This window comes from Tympanuchus pallidicinctus, unplaced genomic scaffold (genome assembly GCF_026119805.1).
Source record: "Tympanuchus pallidicinctus isolate F22 unplaced genomic scaffold, pur_lepc_1.0 scaffold4, whole genome shotgun sequence".
Taxonomy (NCBI): Eukaryota; Metazoa; Chordata; class Aves; order Galliformes; family Phasianidae; genus Tympanuchus; species Tympanuchus pallidicinctus.
The window spans coordinates 22,043,789-22,065,024 of record NW_026294758.1 but is presented as its reverse complement, the minus strand read 5'-3'; the positions used below and the strand labels follow the sequence as shown (position 1 = coordinate 22,065,024).

Below are 21,236 nucleotides of genomic sequence, written 5' to 3'. Positions count from 1 at the left end.
GAATAGTTGTAAGAATTAAACCTGAAAATGGAAGCTGTCAGCTCTATGAAAACATTCAAGGCTTCATAATGCATTTAGCATAAGTATTCAAGAACCTTTTAAACTAAACAATTCTTCTTCAGTGCTACATATCAAAATAAATTTTATAAAAATCCTTGTTTCGTTTGGTGACCACAGAATCTTATGGGGATTTGTCTCAACTTATTTGAGTTACCTATGACTTAAAATGTTTAAAAGACTTCAGTGTTCATTATTTATATAAATCATAAGCCTAATTAAGGACTTGACATACAAATTTTCTTGAATTACAAAAAAGGGAAGTGGAGAGGAGTTGGCTCAGACGTTACTATTCAGGCTTTGGTTTATATGAACATCTTAGTCTAAATAGCTGTACTGCCCATAGATTATTTTTTCCAAGAGAAATTAATAGCTTTGCCAAGCCTCTTTCATTTTCCAAGAGACTAGCTCTAATTTCTAGCCAACAATCTTTTTTCCGCAACTTGTTGGATGTCACCTTCAGAAAAAATGCTTTTTATTTATATCAAGCCCGAATCAGTACAATTCATCTAACTTCTTGTTACCTTTGAAACCTCCCTTATGGTGATCCCTTGTTGTTGGCAGCTACGTATTACTGCAGAAAAGAACAATTTTCCATGGTAGGATGATTAAATTGGAGGAAAAACAATTTTAGACAATCTTTAGTGAAACAAACTTATGTACTTCTGTAACGTTTCATCTTTTTGCATAGTCTGAGTTAAAATGGTGGAATTCAATAGGAAGGGTAGTGCTTGCATATCCATACATTATAGGCTTGTGGTCTGAACTCGAGTGCTGCCATGAGTACTGTCAACCATTTCATACTTGGATGAAAATTTAATCAAGGAAAAAGTAATGATGTCCCATTTTTTCATAAAGACAGAGGTCTGGACAGTGCTGTCATTTGCGTAGGTTCACTGAGAGAATGGGGGGTGCACTGTGCCCTACCATTATGGGAAAGACGCAGATTGTGTTATTTGTCACTGCAGGAGATGAAGTACACCTTTAATTTTCAAAATGTGTAGATTCATGTTGCAAATGATAAAAATTCTGATACTGAAAATCTCATCACTATTCAAGGAGCAGGTGCTGCAACAAGTAGCAAAAATAAATTGCTGGTTTTTGGAGACTTGGGAATGTTAGTGGAGCTTATGGGAAAGTTATCCACAGCATCCTACTAGAGCTGCAATAGGGGCAGTTGCAGCTGCAGCATGGTTTGGGTTGGAGCATCATCTGAAAGCATGAGTTTAACTTCAGATTTTTGCCAAAATGGGCCTGGTCTGCTCACCTGGATGTCACTCACTGTGCTGCTATTTTGTGTCAAAGTGGAATAACGTGCTTTACAACACAAATGGCAGATAACTACCTTCCAGCATTCTAAGCCTAGGTTCTTGAGTATTAGGTTGTTTATCTAACAGTGCTGATGTATGAAATAGATTTTTGGGGTATCTGTAATTTTGAGGTAATCACGTTTACTATATTTGAGTCTTTTTTTGAAGTGAATGCTGGATTTACTTATTTTCTGATCTCTTGATATTTTCTAGATCACATCTGTGAGAGAAAGGATCAGTGTAAAGTCATTTTGAGGGGCACACATACTGCATAAGGAAGTAAAACAGGTTTCCCTAATACTAGGATTTTGTTTTCTAATTGACAAAGTTGGGACACTTATTTATAAATATTTTTTTCACTCTTTGCGATTCGGACTGATCAACTTGCTTAATGTTTCTGGTTTGTTTGAGTTACTGAAGTATGAGTATTCCAAATAGCTTATAGTTGAAATTATTTACATCCAGGCACATTACCTCCTCGTTTAGTTATGGTTTTATGGAGTTTTGTTTAAGTAAAAATGATGGAAGAGTCTTCACAGTATCTTCCTGCTAATCTTTCTAGATGCGAAGTGAAGTATAGGATTTATTTTAATATGTTGCTCCAGTGCTACAGACTTCCAATCTTACAGGGCTTTTACGTATGTGGGGTTTATATGGGTGCAGGACATTGCAGCTGCACTTCCACTAGTACTGTTGGACTTCACATGACATTTTGACCTTAGAAACTTATTTCACTCTGTGAGAAGAAACTTGCAGGTTTTCTTCTTCCATATAACATGTAAGGGATATTCCAGCACATTAGGTACTTTTTCCTCTCGTTTTTCTTTTTGTCTCACTTTTTTTAACTCTCCAATTACTTCAGAAGAATTTCATGGGCAGCAGTAGTTGGTTAGCACAGCATGAAATTGTGGAGACAAAGTGTGATAATGTTAATATGGAAATAGGATACCTATATGTGTATCAAAATATTTTAGGTTTTTGTCCTGAATAGCAACAAGTGGTAGTTGGGATATTAAACATTGTGTTTTAGGCCTCAAGCAGGTGTGTGCTAGACACCTGGAGAAAATACAGTGTGGCAGACAGATTATCCCATGTCAATTTACGGCAGGCTTCTACACTTCCACTTGAATCATCTGATTCTAGCCAGAAGACAGAGGAAGAAAAACAAAGCAGATGGATATTGGACCATGTCCAATACTAGAATTATTACAATTCTAATCCTTGTGACAGGCTCCCTGTCAAATGGCTATTTTTTTTTAATTGCAAATTGAATTAGAAGTAACTTTTTTTTTTTTTTTTTTTTTCATCAATGCCTTTTTGGGAAAAAAGATTTCAAGAACTCTGATTGTCTCATGTAGTCTGTGAATGCAGAAAATACAGTTTCATGAAGGCATAGATTTAGTACAGTTAAATTTAAAAGTCCAGTGTGCTATTTCCAGATCTTTTTTTTTTTTTTTTTCCTCAACGTTCATGCCAAGAAAAAGTGTGTCTTATTAAATTTAATGATTGTAAGAATTTTGATTGTTGATAAAGACTGTCATTCTTTAAGTCACGGTGCATACTGAATACAACTGTCTGAGGTTAAAGAAAATGAGTAACACGTATGTGCTGAAAATCACTTTCTTTCACCAAGACAGTTACCCTTTCTAAGCAACAAATGATTTGTAACATATGTTCTAACATATGTTCTTTCTGGCAAAGCTATTCCAGCAACAATGTTGGGGAAAGAGCTAATGAAGAAACGCCTAAAAATAAAACAATATGAAACGGATGATTGATTTACAAATTCTGGAATTTGAAGTTCAGATGAACCATTAAAATTATCTGTCTGATTGGCTGTGTAAGGAAGACCGTAGTCTATTGCAGGGTAAATTGGGAATCAAATCCACAGATTCATTTGAAACTATGAAGTATCTTCAGACTTGCCTCTTGTCTTAATGTATTTGCTTCTCTTAAGTAAGTCTTTGCTATGTTACCAAGTATCTTTATATAAACAGCTGTACATTACTCTCAATCCAAGCATTCTTTCCTTCCCTTTTTATTGTGAAACCTTATGTCTGCCGTCTTCTTAGATTTGAGGGCCAGCCGTTGCTCAGATCTTGCTAAAGATCTTTGGACTTCATTTTGGATAATCTGAATGCATTAAGATGTTTAAAATTAATGTATTTTTAGTGGATACGAATTATATTATTTTTAAATATTAGTATTAATATAAGCCATACTTTTGAAACTTCTCACTACTCTTCTGACTCATTGCATAATAGGTAAGTCGCTCCAAAAATAATGCCTCCTATTTATTTGTGTGGAAACTACTACAAAGATCACAATAACACTACGTGACAAAGAAAATTCTCTGCTACAGAACACTAGTTTTCAACTCAATCACCACCATTAGCTATGCATTTTCACCACTGATGAATAAGAGGTGATTCTACACTCAGAGGGTAGTGAGACCCTGGCACAGCTGCCCAGACAAGCTGTGGTGCCCCATCTCCGGAGGCGCTCAAGACCAGCTTGGCTGGGGTCCTGGGCATCTGATCTGGTGGGGGGCAGCCCTGTCTTGGCTTGGACTTGGGGGCCTTTAAGTGTCCTTCCAGCCCAAACCATTCTGTGATTCAATGAAATGTACTTCGCACCTCAAGTTAAAGCTCAGAATTTAGTCTTGTCTGAGTGAATTACAAATTTCACATGGATGATTTGGGGGCAGCATATTTCTGTAGATCTCCAATCCTTAATAATAAAAATGCGAGTTTTCTAAAATTTCTACTCCTACTGTAATTGTTACGTTTTATCTGATGTTGGTCCTCTGTACAAGTATACTTTGAAGAACAAGTGGTATAAAAGAGGAACACTTTCACGCAGTATTACTTCTGAGTAGGAATTCCAAAATAAGTTTGGATGTCAAGATTAAGAAATTTAAATTTTGGAAATATGGAGATAAATAATTAATCCTTATTTGATTGCATTATAAAGGCCACTCCCCCAGGAAGAACTGGATACCAGTTGGGTGAATTGAGTTAGTAATACCTGACCAGCTGTCGTGTTTAAGATACCTTGAGAATGTATCCATCATAAGCCCATCAGGACTTGTATAGAGTTTCATAGTTTTGAAAAGCTCATTCAATCTGAATTTTGAGGAAAGTTTCACTCTTTATAGATCTGATATCACGTGGACAAAAGTTCTGTAATGTGCAGATTGTAGTCTGGTAGTCAGCTCTCAGTACATAGAGTAGACCATGGGCATTCCCAGAGTCTGCCTATTATTTGTACTTCAGTAACTAAGGAGAAGATAAAATGAGTTAAGTCTTTTTAATCATTTGTATTACAGCAGTATTAACAGTGTATATAACTTACTTGACACTAGAATAAGAGTCTGCTCAGTTAGTCTGAAGAGTTAGTAGTAAAATTTTTTTCTACACATATGAAGCTTATTACTTTCTCTGTGTGACATAGCGAATGCTTTTACAGATGATATTAGGCCATAAATTATAATACAGCCAATTGCTAAAGAACACAGTACTGATTTCCGAGAATGAAATTGTGTTGTCATTGAGTTCAATAGCTAAATTCCCATTTGCTTTCACTGGGGCCAGGATTTAATTCCATTTATTTCAGTTCTTGGATTCTGAACAGTTCTGTTTTTCTTCTGATAGCAGTCTGACTATTGCTGATGATTTGCAGATTAAATATGGTCTAACACATATTTCGCAATCTTTATGACACCTGAGTAAACTTTATATGAATGAAATATATAGTCATAGTCTTTGGCAGGGTCTTCCTTACACTTACCTCTTAAATGAAATCCAGGCAAGTTTTCGTGAGTTTATGGAATTTGATAGTTGGAGTTTGTGTTTTAAGTATTTGTCGTTCTCATATGAGGCTCTTGCTTGATGAAATCGCTATTTTCTCTCAGTCACCAAGTTCTGACTTAGCTATCTCTAATTTGGCAGGAGCCTTGGAGTTAATTAAACTGAGATTGCTTTGAAGCAGCCTGTGTTCCAGTGTGCTGGAAGAAAGATTACTGAAACCAAACTATAACAAATAGGATTTTCTTTCTGTAATGAACATTTTTTGTGGATACTCCTCCCTGGAAGCATTCAAGGCCAGGCTGGATGGGTCTGTGAGCAACCTGGTCTGGTGGGAAGTGTCTCTGTATATAGCAGGGGATTGGAACTAGATGGTCTTAAAGGTCCCTTCCAACCCAAACTGTTTTATGATTCTATGATTTTATTTAAAGTATTGTTTTGGTTACTTGATGGACATGAAGTGCATAAGTCTGAAAACAATATTCTAATGAAAGTCAAGAAACATTCAAATTCACAATCTGGTTGGGACATTTAAGATATTTTCATATTGCTTAGTACTCATGTAATGTCTGTTATTATACATTTTTCTTACAGATACTTACATGCATGCTTACCTTTGTTAATGTGAAGAATACAGTTGAAAATATTTTCCATTGTGCATAAATAACTGTCACAGAATCTTTCCCAAAGAGATATCTGAATGAACCTAATCAAAGGCAGGGAGCAGAACATCTATTTCTCCTTGAGCTAGCTTTTACTTTAAAAGACTTACTTTTTAGTCCAAGGAAAATTTAATATGAAGTATGTTAGAAGGACAGTTTTCTCCTTTTACAAACATGTAGAAACTCAGATTTTTATTTTTCAGAATGAATCTAGCAGGCATCAACTATAACTTGCTTCTGAGCCCAGTTGCACACCAATCAAAGAGCAGGAGGCAGTATGTGACTTATACATCGGTTATGGAATCTCTTTTTAATAGGAAAAAAGCATCAGAACGGGACAGGATAACACAGAGATCATATCCCCACTGCTATGCCTTTTTTCACGTGACTGTGTCCTGTGGAAGATTTGCACTTTCTTATCCCCTCCCCTTACCCCTCTCCTCCCCCCCCTTAAAGTTTCCATAAGGATATGAAATCTGAGTCAAAGCAACCATCTGTTTCTCATTTGTTCCTAGAGAATTTGAACTAATTGTTCCCAGTTTGTGTTTCCTCATAAGGTCAGAAAAATCCTTCTTTATATACGGGTTGAACCCAAATAACTAAATCATTTACAGGAATTTGATCTGGAGTATATTTTCATATTCTTTGTATGCTGCATTCAGTGTGCTCAATATGGCTTGAATAGGCTGTGTTAGTTCATGTTATTCCTCTGAAAGTAAGTGGCATTGATTAGTGCTCTGCATGTTGTGCTTTTTTGCATTAAGCATTCCATCAGGAATGTTGATTCTGTGGCAGTCTTTGTCACGGCCCTGATCAAAGTGAAGCAAACAAATGTGTGGCTTTTGTGGTCTGGAGCTTCTTCCCATCAACCGGCATGAATTTACTTAGGAGCAGGTCTTGTTTGCCTTATCTTTTCTCATGTTAGCTTGTTTGTTTCAAAAAACCTTTTACTTACGGATTTTACTGATTTTAATGATTAAGCTGCCTTTCATTACACCTATCAGAAAGAAGGACACTGAAAGGTAAGGTAACATTGCAGAAATGATTGCATTCAGTGGAATAGGTCATGCTACTTCTGCGTACTTCTTAGTACAGGTGTTTATTTTGTTAAAAACAGATTCCTGCTTTATTTACTAGCACACTGCCTCATGTAATACAGTGATGTTTCTTCTTTTCCAGATTACAGAACAGGTCCTTGTTTCACACAAGTTAATAATCAGATGTGTCAAGGCCAGCTAACCGGAATAGTTTGCACGAAAACCCTCTGTTGTGCAACCATTGGGCGTGCATGGGGTCACCCCTGTGAAATGTGCCCTGCTCAGCCTCAGCCATGTCGTCGTGGTTTCATCCCTAATATTCGCACTGGAGCTTGTCAAGGTAAGCCTTCTGGTATAAACTGTGCATGACTATTGTATTGCTGATAGGCATCTGGAAAGCTCTGCATCCACTTAAATGAGATTCCTGTTTTCTGTGAGTGTGCGTGTTCTGAATCTTACTTTTAACAAGATCCTATGTGCTCTATTTCTTCTAGAGTTTATTGAGTGTACTTATAGAACAAATCTCACACGCTTAGAAAAAAAAAGATGAATACCAGTCAAAGAGCCATAAATGTAGAGCCTGAGAAGGTCAGAATATCTGTAGAATGCAGCAGTCAGCTACTGCAGTAGTGCACCAGTTAGGCAACAGGAGTTGCTTTTGCCCCTAAATAATATGTACGTCATTCATTCTATTGAAAAATTCACTGGTCTTGCTGCTGAATACTTTTCATTTTCAAAAGTATGAACGGTTATTACATAGGATTTTTTTAATCCCAGCATTTATATAAAGCAGTCCTGTTGTATAACCTAAGTAGATTAATCATCTGAGGTGCCTAGAGGAAGGATGGAGAGGAATGTTTTATTAGGGAGTATAGGGTTAGGACAAAGGGGAGTGGCTTTGGACTAAAAGAGGGGAGATTTAAGTTAGATGTTAGCAAAAATTCTTTACTCAGAGGGCAGTGAGGCCCTGGCACAGCTGCCCAGAGAAGCTGTGGTGCCCCATCCCTGGAGGCGCTCAGGGCCAGCTTGGATGAGGCCCTTGGCAGCTGAGCTGGTGGGGGGCAGCCCTGCCTGTGGCAGGGTTGGGGCTGAGTCGACTTTAAGGTTCTTTCCAACCCAGGCGATTCTTCAGTTCTCTGTGACTCTTCTGTTATTTGTGCAGTGCTAGGAAAATGCACTAGTAAGGAAAGACTTCAGTCTTCTGTTTTCAAATTAATATATAGTCTGAGAAATGGGAAAATTTTCTTAGCTTATTCAGTGTCTCTTTCTGTGATGGTAAGAAACTGATCACTCCTTCTTGTAGATTTTCACTGTAATCCACTTATCCTGAAAAATAAGCATCCAATTACTCTGTTGCTGTTGATGGATTATAGAACAAACTGTACAAACAATGCAGTAATAATGATCATCGTAAGGAGAATATACTGCTCTTGTATTAAATAAAGTTTAGTTCACTCAATCTATTCATAGATTCTGTCATTAGTCATTATGTTATTCATAGATGCAGTCATTGTCTTAGAATCTTCCTAAGGAGCAGTGGAAACCATGTGGGCAGAGACATTTGAATATATTGAATGTATTTCATTTTGTATAACTTGGACCTAAGACACATCAGCAAACACTTGGTTGAGTTCTTAAGGACACTTCTATGAGAGTTCTGTCGTTTAATAGTGCAGATCAAGTTTAGCATTAAAATTTGAAGTCATGTACTGTAAAACAGCTTGATTTCATTGAGTTCTGATTGCAGTCCATACTGTGCATTGATTTTATTGTTGCTTTCCCCTATGTTACATCTTAGTTCAGTGGCTAAAAATTGCATAAATGTGAATGATAAGCAACTTAGCTCTTGTGTAGGAACTCTAGGTAAGAGTCTCTGCTAACCCAAGTTGAAAAAAGGAGAGAAAATTGAGATGGTGTAAGATTTTTAATTATTTCATATTAAAACTAGATAAAGCTTTTTTGTGTGTGTGTGTGTGTGTGTGTGTGTGTGACAGACAGAGAGAGACAGAGAGAGACAGAGAGAGACAGAGAGAGACAGAGAGAGACAGAGAGAGACAGAGAGAGACAGAGAGAGACAGAGAGAGACAGAGAGAGACAGAGAGAGACAGAGAGAGACAGAGAGAGACAGAGAGAGACAGAGAGAGACAGAGAGAGAGTGAATTTTTCTTCACAAAGAGTTATGATTGACCTGAAACTAAAATTTGGGCTACTAGTTCAGATTCCTTTGTGGAAATCCTCTGGAATTGTCTTTGCAAAGGCATTTATTTTATTTAAAATGCTAAGATTGCTTTTAAGCAGCAATAAATCCCTTCATTTTTCTTCATTTCAAATGTTTTCATTTCTGTTTTCTGTATTTACACTGCTTAAAGCATCCACATTCTACAGAGGAGAGATACTCAACTGCACTTTTCCTTAAACGTCAGAAATAGGCCTCTGTCTGCTTTTAACTGCTTATGCTATACTCTTCATCTTGAATTGATTAGTATATTTTAGACATTCTTTTCATAACAACGTCATAAACAGAAACACTGTACTGAAGGCATGTGTGTTGGTTGCTGCCTCAAAGTCAAACTCCATTGTGTGATGAATATGCTGGCCAGATATAACAAACTCTTAAAGCTTCTGTGCCAAACTAAGCCCAGCATGGCTTCTGGGACTTCATTTAAATTGTTTGAGAGATCTATAGAATTCTTCAGCACCCATGTCCGTAAGACTGTGTTTTCTTTTTCTGCCAGTTTATTGTGTGTGGCAGAAATGTTTAACTTACTCAGTTAACGTAATTGCTGAGTTCCACTGGGAAGTATAAAAACGATGTGGTAGTCTACTGTGTGATGAATGAACAAAGGGAGCTTAAACAGCCACTTTTGCTACATTTTTGGCATATTACGACTGTACAGGAAGATCTCATTGTATTTATGTCAGCAGGAGTTAGTACGTGATGTTACTAGATAATGGTAAGGCACAAGGAGACGATCAAAAGGTAGGTTTTCTGTGTGGGAAAAGAAGGACAAAGGATTTCTTTGTTCCACAAAATCATTACCTCATTTATCCAACAGTTAAGACAGTCTTTTGCAAGCTCTGAGTTTTAGTAATTGCCATTATGTTTGCCGTCTGGTCATTCTTTTCTGAATATCATACTGCACTAATGGAGGAGGAGAGAGAGCACACCACTTGCTGTTATAGAGATTGCTTACTTTCCAAACTCCATATTGGGATTCATAATCTGTAGATATAAATTGCAGATTTTTGCTGCAGTTACATGTGACAACTGGAAGAGAGCCTGACACAGGAAGGCAAGCAGAAATTTTAATCCAAGATAGAAAGAAAAAGGGCTGTATATCTGTGAGTTATGCGTAGATGGAAACCTCAATAATGGTAAAAAGTATAATTGCAAAAATCAACTGTGAAGAAGGAGTCAGAATAGAGCAAAAGTGGATTATTAGCCATACAAAAAACAGCTGTACTCCAACCACAATAACTGCTATCTGAGAGTGCCTCATTCAGTGAAATATGAGCTGAATTTGAGCCATCAGTGTGCACTTGCAGCCCAGAATGCCAACAGTGTCATGGACTGCCTTTACAGAGGGGTGGCAGCAGATAAGGGAATGGATTGTCCCCTGCCCTTGCAAGGGGTCTGTCTGGACTATTGTGTGGAGGCTTGGGGCCCCCAGCAAGAAAGATATGGAGCTGCTGAAGCAGATCTAGAGGAGGCCACAAAAGTGACCAGAGGGCCGGAGCAGCTTTCCTACAGAGAAAGAGTAAGGAAGATGGGCTTGTTTAGTATGGAGAAGACTCTGGGAAGACCTCATTGTAGCCTTCCGGTACTCAGAGGGAGCTTAATAACAAGAGGGAAATTCTTTACATGATGTGGTAGTGATAGGAGAGGGGAGAATGGTTTTAAACTAGAAGAGGGGAGATTTAGTGTAGAAGTTAGGAGGAAATACTCAGAGTACAGTGAGGCTCTGGTGCAGGCTGCCCAAAGAAGCTGTGGGTGTCCCATCGCTGGAGCTTGGATGGGGCCCTGTGTAGCCTTGTCTGGTTTGTCACAATACAATACTAGACCAGACTTACTCAGTAACTACATAGCTCGCTCTAAAAGTAATGCCTCCTGTTTATTTCGTCAGAACCTGCACAATCTTCAAACTGGTATGGGGCCTGGAGTTATTGCATTGCAGCTGAAAGGTTTGCTTCTTTTCTGGCCTGATTCTCAAAGATTGAGCCTTCAGGTTAGTCAGCATTGTGATGGTGTGGTCAGAGTCAAAGGTTTGTCTGAATTCCAGGAAATCCAGAAGGATCACTCCTTTCTTTTCTGTCTCAAAGGACAGTGCACATCACTTTACATCAAGAGGGCTACATCTAGAACTTTTTCTTTGGTGAGGAATTCACATGTGCTAACTCCATAGACTGCTGTTTTGGCTCCAGCTTGTAGTGATGATGTGGCATCTTATGACAGGCAGTGGTGTGATTCATGAATCTGTTACCTTCAGTATACTAGTTCAGTAGGTCCTGATAAACTTGCGAGTGGTGTTCTTTCTGTTCCTGTATGAGTAATCATGGGACCGATCTGGCTCAAACTTTGTGATATTCCAACATTGCTGCCATCATTTCTAACACATTGAAGCCAGTATTCACCTCAGTACACAGTTCCCTTTTCATATTCTGCCAACTTGTGCAGGTGAGCTAACGGAGATGCTCTTTCTTTTTTTTCTTGTAATGGCTTTGCGTGGCTATCCAGAATGCGTCTGGTCTTTCACACTGCTCTTACTTATGCTGAAATGCACCATCCACCCCATCACTGTGTTCACATCCACTGTTTGGTCTCCATAAACATACAGCATGTGTCAATGAATGTCAGAGACTGCCATTTTTTCCACATGGAGGAATTCAGTGCCACACCTTAGCTCTGTCTGCACATTCATGTCAGACACCATTCTGTCAGACCTCTGCTTCCATCTGTCACACAGCAACAACGTGTAATAGGATATTGGTGGGAAGGTTCAACCTTTACTGCCATGCCATTGATGTTACAGGTCAACATAATAAAATAGGAGGCATTGCTTTCAAGAGCAGCCACCATGGTTTGAATGTTTGGTGTTTTTTAAGTGAATGCTCACATGAACAGTTAGGCCAGCGTGGGAGTTTAGTATGAGCAATTCAAAATCAGTAGAACTGGCAACTCCAACTCCTAGTACTGGAAAAAGATCACAATTTCAGTAGGCATTTAATTAGCAGTCTGACAAGTTTAAACTATTGAAGTTGATCCTACTGTGTAGAGAATATGCACGTTACATATATCTTAGTGTATATCAAGTAGCACTTTTACTGGAGTAGAATTTGAATAGATGGGTGGTAAAGCAGCCTGCCTTTGTATTCATTCTGTCTCTATCTTACTCACACATAAGTTACTATGGAAGTCTTCCTGACTGAATAATGCTCCGTGGGATTAATTGTGCTCAAATAGTAATGTGCTTGTATACAACATTATGTTAGTACTACTTCTTCAGTATTGCTATAAACAAATAAGAATAAGTTAAAGAGATAAAACCAAAGGATCAAAGTTTTTTGCATTTTTTTTCTCCAGCAGTTTCTATTTGGCCTCTGCTTAAAATTTGGCCTCTGCTTAAAAAATGGTAATTGTAGTTGTTAAGAGATGCTCTTTCCCAGGAATTCAGGAAGGAACAACTCTGAGTGTTCCACTTGAAATATATTACTGCCACTGCTACACAGCCTTAGTGTAATGGCAGACATACTATGTTGGATGTTTTTTCTGTTCCTCCTTGCATTCTTCAGCAATCCATTTCTCAGTTACACCCTGCGAATCCTGCAGGCAGTTGCCATTTACTGAGAAAACTCTGCAAAAGTTAAGTACCTTTTTTCATTTGCCAAATATGATCAAACCTATGAAGACGTGGAAAGTTCTTACTTATCTGTAGCATATTGAACCTCTGCATACACTGAATCTAAAGAGTTTTATTCATCTGATTTTGCATTTATGGAAAAAAATTTATTGCTTTATTATTGTTGGGGTTTAAAAGTATGAGTAAAGCATAAATTAATAATGCAGAAACTCATGTGTTGCTTAACCTGACTTGTCAGAAATATAAGAAGTAAATAAAAATTTTCTTGATTTCAAATTTGTTGCACTGTCAAAAAAAAAAAATAAAAATTGCTGATATCTTCGAGTGGTGTTTAGGAAGCAATTTATAAAATAAAGTAATAGCCCTTTTAAGAAAGTGGTTTGTCCTTTCAGGCTTTTTTAAGTTTTAAAATACTAATCGATTAACATCAGAAGATTATAGGCAAAAAACTATCTTTGCTTGTGGAGGGTGTGCATAGCTGTTACCTTTTAGCTAGTTAGAGTGTGTATACTTGTGTATGTCAGCTACAGTTTTTAAGCTAACAGTGAAGTTATAGAATCATGGAATTGAATCAGAAGGGACTCTTAAACACACCTAGTCTCCAGCTTCCCTACAGTGAAGAGGGACACACAAAGCTAGATCTAGATCAAATTGCTCTGAGCACCATCCAGCCTGACCTTGAATGTCTCCAGGGATGGGGCATCCAGCACCACTCTGAGCAACCTATGCCAGTTCCTCACCACCTTTATTGTACAAAATTTCTTCTTTATGTCCAGTCTAAATCTCCCCTTTCTTTTTTAGTTTGAAACCACTTTTCCATTGCTCTATTACAACAGACTCTGCTAAAGAGTCTGTAAAGACTGCCTTTTAGATACTGAAAGGCTGACCCCTGGGAGACATCACTCATCATTGATCTCCATCTGGTCACTGAGCCATTGACAGCACTCTCAGCACATTCTCGCAACCAGTTCCTCGTCCATTGAACAGTCCGCCCATCAAATCCATATCTTTCCAATTTGGGAGAGAGGGTTGTTGTGGGGGACAGTGTCAAAGGCAGATGATGTAAGTGGCTCTTCTGTTGTCTGCTAATGCAGTTAAACAATCATTAAAAGCCGCTAGTTTGATCAGGCAGAATCTGTTCTTGGTGAAGCCATGCTGATTTCCCACATCATCTCCTTCTCTTCCACGTGCCTTAGAATAACTTCCAGGAGGAATCCGCTCCATGATTTTCCCTGGCACAGAAGTGAGACTAACAGGTCTGCAGTTCCCTGTGTCATCCTTTCTACCCTTCTTAAAAATGGATGTGATGTTGCGTTTTTTTCCAGGACTTTACCTGACCACCGTGGCTGTTCAGATACCATTGAGAATGATTTGGCATCTATGTCAGTCCGGTTCCCTCAGGACTCAGATGCATCTCATCGGGATCCGGTAGACTTACGAATGTTCAGGTTCTTCAGGTGGTTATGAACCTGACTTTTGTTGAGAGCAGGAGGGACATCACTCCCCAGTTCTCAGCTTCCAAACCATCTGCTCAACTGCTGTGTGAAGAGCAGTTGCTGATGAAAAATGAGACAAAAGTGTTGCTGAATAATTCAGCCTCCTCCTTGCCCATTTTTACTAGCTTGCCCGTGTTGCTCACTAGGGGAGGTACATCCTTATGGACTTTTTTCCAGTTGATGTACCTATAGAATCCTTTATTACTCTTAGCACCCCTTGCCCAGTCCAGTTCCAGGTATGCCTTTGCCTTCCTGGCCCTGCAGCCTGGCATCGTCCTTATAATCTTTGTAGGGTACCTGTCCCTGTTTACACTTCCTGTGTATTTTTTTCTTAGTCTAAAGTTTGACTTGGTCTCAAGTCAACCGCACTGGTGTCTTACCTTTCTTTCCTCACTTCCAGCACCTGACGATGGAGTGCTCCTGTGTCCGAAGGAAAGATTCCTTGAAGATCTTCCAGCTCTGCTCTGTTCCATTGTCCTCTTGGACAGACTTTCAGGGATTTTTGTTGACTAATTCGCTGAAGAGCTGGCAGCTGGCTCTCTTAAAATTGAGCTTCCTAATTATACTCTTTTGCCTGTCTGATATCTCTCGAGAGTTTGGCCACTACAGCCCACACAGTCTCCAATCCTTATGTCACAAATCAGTTCATTTGCACTGAAGGGCAACGTGTCCAGCACTGCAACCCCCCAGTCTATTATCTGACTTAGGAAGTTATTCTTGATACATTCCAATAGCCTCCTGGGTGCTCTGTGGCTTTCCCTGGTACTTTTCCAGCAGATATCAGCAGGGTTGAAATCCTCCAGCAGGAACAGAAGCCTGAGATCACAATGCTTTGCAGAACTGGAGGAGAGAGGCTTCATCAGCAGGCTCTACTTGATCCTGTAGATCCTACAGGCCTGCAGTAGATCCTAACCATAAGCCTTGCTTTATTGCCTTGTTCACTAACTCTCACCCAGATGTTCTCAGCTTGCTTGTGGCTATTATTCAGTGAAACTCTTCACACTCTTATCTATTCCTTGCTTGATGTGGAGGGCAACGCTTCCTGCCCTACTTCCTCACCTGTTGCTTCTGAACAGCTTGTGGCTGTCAATGTCCACACTGCAGTCATGGGAATCATCACACAAGATTTCAGTGACAGTACAGTCATTGTCTTTACGTTAAATATATTTAAAATAGTGCATAAGCCCTCAAAGATTAAGATTCAGATCAGCATAAAGAGGCAAGATAGCTGTTATGATTCAATGATTTTTCAGCTTCTCGTCATACATAATGAGACCACTTGCTTTTTATCAATGGACAAGTGTTACGCTTTGTAGCATAATTCAGGCTGGCTTCTCGGACTCAGTAGAACTTGATGTTTATTTGTTCTTTTAACACCATATGATTAATACTGAAAGAAATAAATGGGATCACTAAATCTTAAAATGTTGTTCTATTCAAGGCCTTTTCTCTTTTGGGAAATTACTCATTTCCTGCTCTTACTACCATTAATTTATTATTACTTGACATTCTTGACTTATGAAACTGTAGAAGATACACAGTGATTATTTTTAATCACTGATCTACTGACACAGTTGGATTAATTTAAGTAAGCATTAATAAATGACACAAGGCACACGCTTAACATGTGTCCTGAGTGCATTTTGAGGCCCAATAGTGAGAAGAACAAACACTGTATTAGTTTCACTCTGATTGGAACTGCTGGGTGGGATGGGTGTTATCAAGTAATTAAGCTCTCATTCTGTCTAGACATAGATAAATCACATCCAGATTCGTTGAAGTATTTCACATGGGAAAAGTTTGCTTTCTGTCCAAATGAGATTGCACCATACACATTGCTCCACAAAGATAATATCTCCAGTAAAGTCCTTAATCTATTCATAATCTCTGCTGTGTTTGGACACTGTACTGTACTAAATCAGCACAGATTAAGAAATGAAATGTAAACGTACCTAAAAACAGCTCCAGGAGTAACAAAAACTGGGTTGTTGTCTGAGAAGATAGTATGCACTTGAACAGGTGAGGCCCTATGGAAACCACATGGCTCTCTTCTCTGTGACCTGGGAAGGACATTTGCCTTTACTTTGTTCAGTGGAAAATTAACAAGGTCCACAAGATCCTGGCTGAATAGCACCTATTTTCTATTGACATCAGTAGTTTGATTTCTGTCCAGAAGGAATTATCACATCTAGTTGAAGTGGGCAATGAGGTAGTCCGTGTGTGCAGATAGGAGTCCTTTCAAAACAAACATCTGTGTTTTGTAATGACCAGTATAAGGAATAATCTTAGGTCATGAGATACCAACTCTAAGTTGCATGTTACTTAAAAGCAGAATAAGTCAAGTCTATACATGGAAAGTTTTGAGTTTAATGGAATCAAAACTAACATGCATGGAATGGAGAATCATAGTGTTGTTTTCCCTTACCCTCTGGTGATGCTGGTGAGAAGAGTGTGCTTTGTTCTGGTTACTATTAAAAGTAATTTCAGAGATGTCTGTCATAATGTCACTCAGAGGGTGGTGACGCACTGGAGAAGGTTGCCCAACGAGGCTGTGGATGCCCCATCCCTGGAGGCATTCAAGGCCAGGCTGGATGTGGCTCTGGGCAGCCTGCTCTGGTGGTTGGCGACCCTGCACATAGCAGGGGGGTTGAAACTGGATGATCATCGTGGCTATTTCAATTCAGGCCCTGCTATGATTTTATGATTTTTTTTTTTAATCTTATGCCAAATATTCTTTCTTTTTTGTCTTTGTAGATGTTGATGAATGTCAGGCTATTCCTGGAGTCTGCCAAGGAGGAAACTGCATTAATACAGTAGGTTCCTATGAGTGCAAGTGTCCTGCTGGTCACAGGCAGAATGAGGCAACTCAAAAATGTGATGGTAAGTGGTGTGAGATAGCAAACCTAAAAAATGGTTAAATAAAGCATTGGAGCTCCTTGGTAACGGAAGAAGAGGCACTGAATATATGCCTATTCGGATCAGATACTGTAAAGGTGCAGTGTCTTGTATTTTTTTCTTGGGCCACAGTATTATCTGTTACTATTTTGCTGTTCGTATTTTGTGTTTAATGTTTTTTTCTCTCACGCTCGTTTGGGTAACTGCAGTGTTCATGCTGTTTCAAAATTTACAAGTGTTGGTAAAGAGTGAATCTGTGAGCACTAAGTTGCAGTAGCTGAGTTATTTTGATTTTATTTGTATTCTCAAAACTGCCCAGAATACTTTGATACAAGTAGTTATTGTCAGCTTACTGATCACAGCATGGAAACCAGATGCGGTAAGGAGCATAAGAAATTTCTTCTGTGTATGTTTTATTTTGAGGAGCCTAGGTAAGTAAAAAAGATGTAGAAAACTATTTGCAGGAGAAAAATCAAATGGGCCATATTTAATAAACATAGTTTAGTGATTACAGGCCATTTTTACTCAGTAAACATACTGATTCAATTGAAAGTAAATATTCTGTGTAGTATAAAATAAGGTAATAGAAAACTGTTGAGTATTTTCGTGTTTGATGAAGAATTTACTGGAAGAAATTAGTAATCTTAAACTTTAGTCATTGATCTCCAAATAACTCCAACCAAATAGGTAAATATATTATCATATTTACGTTACAGTGATAAAAGGACTGCTTTTTCAAGGTGTTGATTTGTGCTTGGGCAGCAATTCAAGTGTGCTGCTTTGTTTCATTGTGCTCCTGTTCTGTTACAGACACATTGTTTGTAGCTTATGTCTGAAATCACATTTTTCTCTTTTTTTTTCCTGCACTACAGAATTCACAGAGACATTAAGTAATGTACTCAATGTGAAAAGCGTGTTTTTTTATGTGAAAAGGTTGCAGCTGATGTTATTGCAGGTAATACTGAGGAGCAGATAAAATAAATATCTACAGATATTTTTCTCTGATTCTGTCTTTATCTCACCTTTCAGTCATTTTGTTCTTGATGTTGGCCAGTTTGAATTTCTGCTCTATACGCGGTGATATTCCCATCCCGTGCTGTTTTTAGGGAAGCCTCTGTATGTCTTCTCAAAGTCCCACGAGAAGCAGTTGGTGATACATAAAGCTGCAACCTTTGAAATGAAGCTCTGAAGGCTTTTCTTGCCGTGTTTGAGGAGAAATAAAAGCAGCTTGCGCATGCGTCTGTGCATACATATATATATATATATATATATACTTAGCTGTATGCAAGAGTGTGTGATAGGTATCAGGGAGTGCACAGAGACTTAGTGCTCTGCAGGAAGCAAAAAGGTTCACAGTGAAAGGAGTTCTGTCTGAGCCATGTTGGAAGTACGGGAATACCAAGAGCTTTACTGAGGCGCTGTAAAAAAAGCTGCTGTTGGAATTGCTTGAATCTGTGTCACCCACTCTTAAAATGTGTAATTTCCCTTTTATTTCTGTATTGTGTTAACAGCAGCAGGAGAAGTAGCTGGCATTTTTGTGGCTTTGTATCCCTCACCATTACCCCCATAACATGTCTAACTGAAGCATTTCTGGTGAATTATAAATGAGGAAGCAGAGCATGGTGGCTAGCATTCTTACATGAATTGAAAATTGGGAAGAACCACTGTCTTTGATGAATTGTTTCCTGTTTTTAAGCAGAAGAAGCTCTTTGCTAGTGCCATTAGCTGCTTTGTATTGTCTTTTGTCTCCACTTTCTCAGATCAGAGAGTCTTTAAAAGCTCTTGCATATCAAAATGTGAGAAAAAGTCTATCAACACAGGTGCTGAAGTAATGCAACCCGACAAATGCTCCTCTTCGGAGCAGTGATGTTTTTAAGTCAGTACTGAAGATGTTGTAAAACTATGGTAAATAAAAAAAAAGGTGTGACATATGAATCCCAATAATCCCACATTTATTTATTTTCTTAAAAGACCATTAGGGATGCATATATTCACTATATAAAATTTATTGGAGTTGTAGATTATAATTTACTGACACTGCCCTTTCAGAAGTTAATGACAATTCTACATCAGTAAATAGGGTTTAAAAAATTTCCGAAGTATACTAGAACAATTCCTATGAAGTTGTCCTATGAGGGCATGTATGCCCTCACATGTATCAAAGAAACTAGATATCTTAGGCTATTTGGTAAAATATGGTCTTTGAAGTTAATCCTCTTCGGGGGTCAGTATTACTACTTCTATTTATAAGCTCATCTATATTAGTGATTTATAATTTTTGACAGGCTGTTGTCAGTGAGGTTTCTTGTATTATTAGACAATTTATGGAAAGGTTCAAGGTGCAGAGGGGAGAAATTAAGCTTTTGGTTGTGCTTGCTGGTTTAAAAGGTGGATTTCTACTTGTTTGTACAAGGGCTGCCTCCTGTTTTATTATTTTGGCCCACAGTTCTAGAGGCACATGGTGGTATGGCAGTAGTGGTTGAACCTTCCTGCATCTGATGTCATGGGCCAACGTAATAGAATTGGTGGCATTACTATCAGAGCAGCCCTTGTCATATTTCCTTGAGGTTGAAGATGTGCTTCAAGTGATGGTAAAGTAAGGGAGTCTTCTTGCATGATTATTGAATGACTCTGCCATCAGAAATGTGTCACTTTCCAGAAGTAAACTGTTCCTGCACAGTCCTCCTTTTGTCTTTTTTGTTGCCTATCTGATGTGATGTTTTAGTTTCTATGTGCATATACAGAAGGCAGTATTATGCTTTAGAAGACTTACAAGTTGTGAAAGACGTTTGCATGAAAGATCCCAACAAGGCATCCAGCCAATTCTGGTTCTGTTTTGACTTGTACACATTGTTCCCTTTCATTAGATTAAACTGTATGGTAAGCAGTTCACAACATTATATACATTATCTTCAATACAGTAAAGTAATACAAGGTTTCAGAGATTTCCTGGCAACATATTTGCTTTTGACTTACACCGTCATTTCAAATTCTGGCCTCTCTACATTGGTTAACTATGAAGTCTTGAGGGAAAATATTATTTCTTGAAAGAGTTTTGATTTAGCAGAAATTGCATGTACTTTTGTACAAGCTTGAACAGTTTTCTGAAATGTGGGGAATAGCTGTTACTGTCTCATGGCTATTTTAAAGTAAAATTTAAGCTTGTAACATCCTTCAAATTGCTTAAATAGCCTTGTTAAAGAGAGAATTTTTACTTCAGTTTTCATCATGTAAAAGATACATAAAGGGGTCTTAGGAGGCTTGTATGTGTAGAGTAAGGTAGTTTGTAGAGATGTTGCCTGTACTCTAAGTTGTCTTTTCTACAGTCACTTCCAAAAAGACATGATTGAAGGGATGAGCAGGGTGCTTCATTCATGTTTACTCTACAAAGAGCAGTTCTCACATTCTTAGTGTGTTTGTGCAAAATTTAATTTTCCTTGCATTTCTTGAGTGTACCCTGCAGATTCATATCTATAGGGAGTTCTTTATGTGTGGACTCTGGGGAGTTACCTTTCTAATAATAAAGACCCTATGTATGCTAAATCCTTTTGGCACACTTTATTTTCTTTTAGTTCTCAGTGTGGAGCATGTAAAGGGAGGGGAAGTACAAGCACACATAAAAGCCTTCTATAAAAATAACACTAGATAAAGTTTGTTTCTCAGGTACTCATTAATCTCTGAGCAATTTCTAGAGTGACAGGGTTTAGGAAATGACTGTCTGTATGTGCAATAGTCTGTATGAAGTCCCAAGACTTTACTGCCAGGAATGTGAAGACTCAGTGTCACCACAACATAATTTCTACTATGTGCTTTTTCTGATCCTTCTCTGACATTATTTTACATGAGACAGCTGGGTTCAACAGTCTGATTTATTACGCCAATTAGCTTATTTCCCAGTGTAAAAGAGAATATCATCCATATCTTTTCTAACGAGTTAAGCCACAACCTTTTACTTAGGACTGTCTTTGGTATGAAGCCATGAAAAACCTGTGCTATCTTATAATTCCAACATGAAAATGTAGCTCATCCCAAGAAGATTGGTTTTGCTCTGCCATATTTGCTTCATCTTTTTAAATATCAGCCACACTTCATCCTTGCTGACAGTTAAAGACAAG

At 38.3% G+C, this 21,236-nt stretch overlaps 1 protein-coding gene across 2 annotated transcripts in view; it reads left to right on the top strand.

Annotated features, from left to right (window-relative positions):
* The window catches only part of FBN2 (fibrillin 2), a 157,853-nt gene that overhangs the window by 31,238 nt on the left and 105,379 nt on the right, over positions 1-21,236 (top strand). For both annotated transcript variants that reach the window (XM_052701072.1, XM_052701073.1), the window contains exons 6-7: positions 7,015-7,212; positions 16,981-17,106. In XM_052701072.1, the coding sequence (XP_052557032.1) occupies positions 7,015-7,212; positions 16,981-17,106 (324 nt within the window). The remainder of the gene's footprint in view (positions 1-7,014; positions 7,213-16,980; positions 17,107-21,236) is intronic.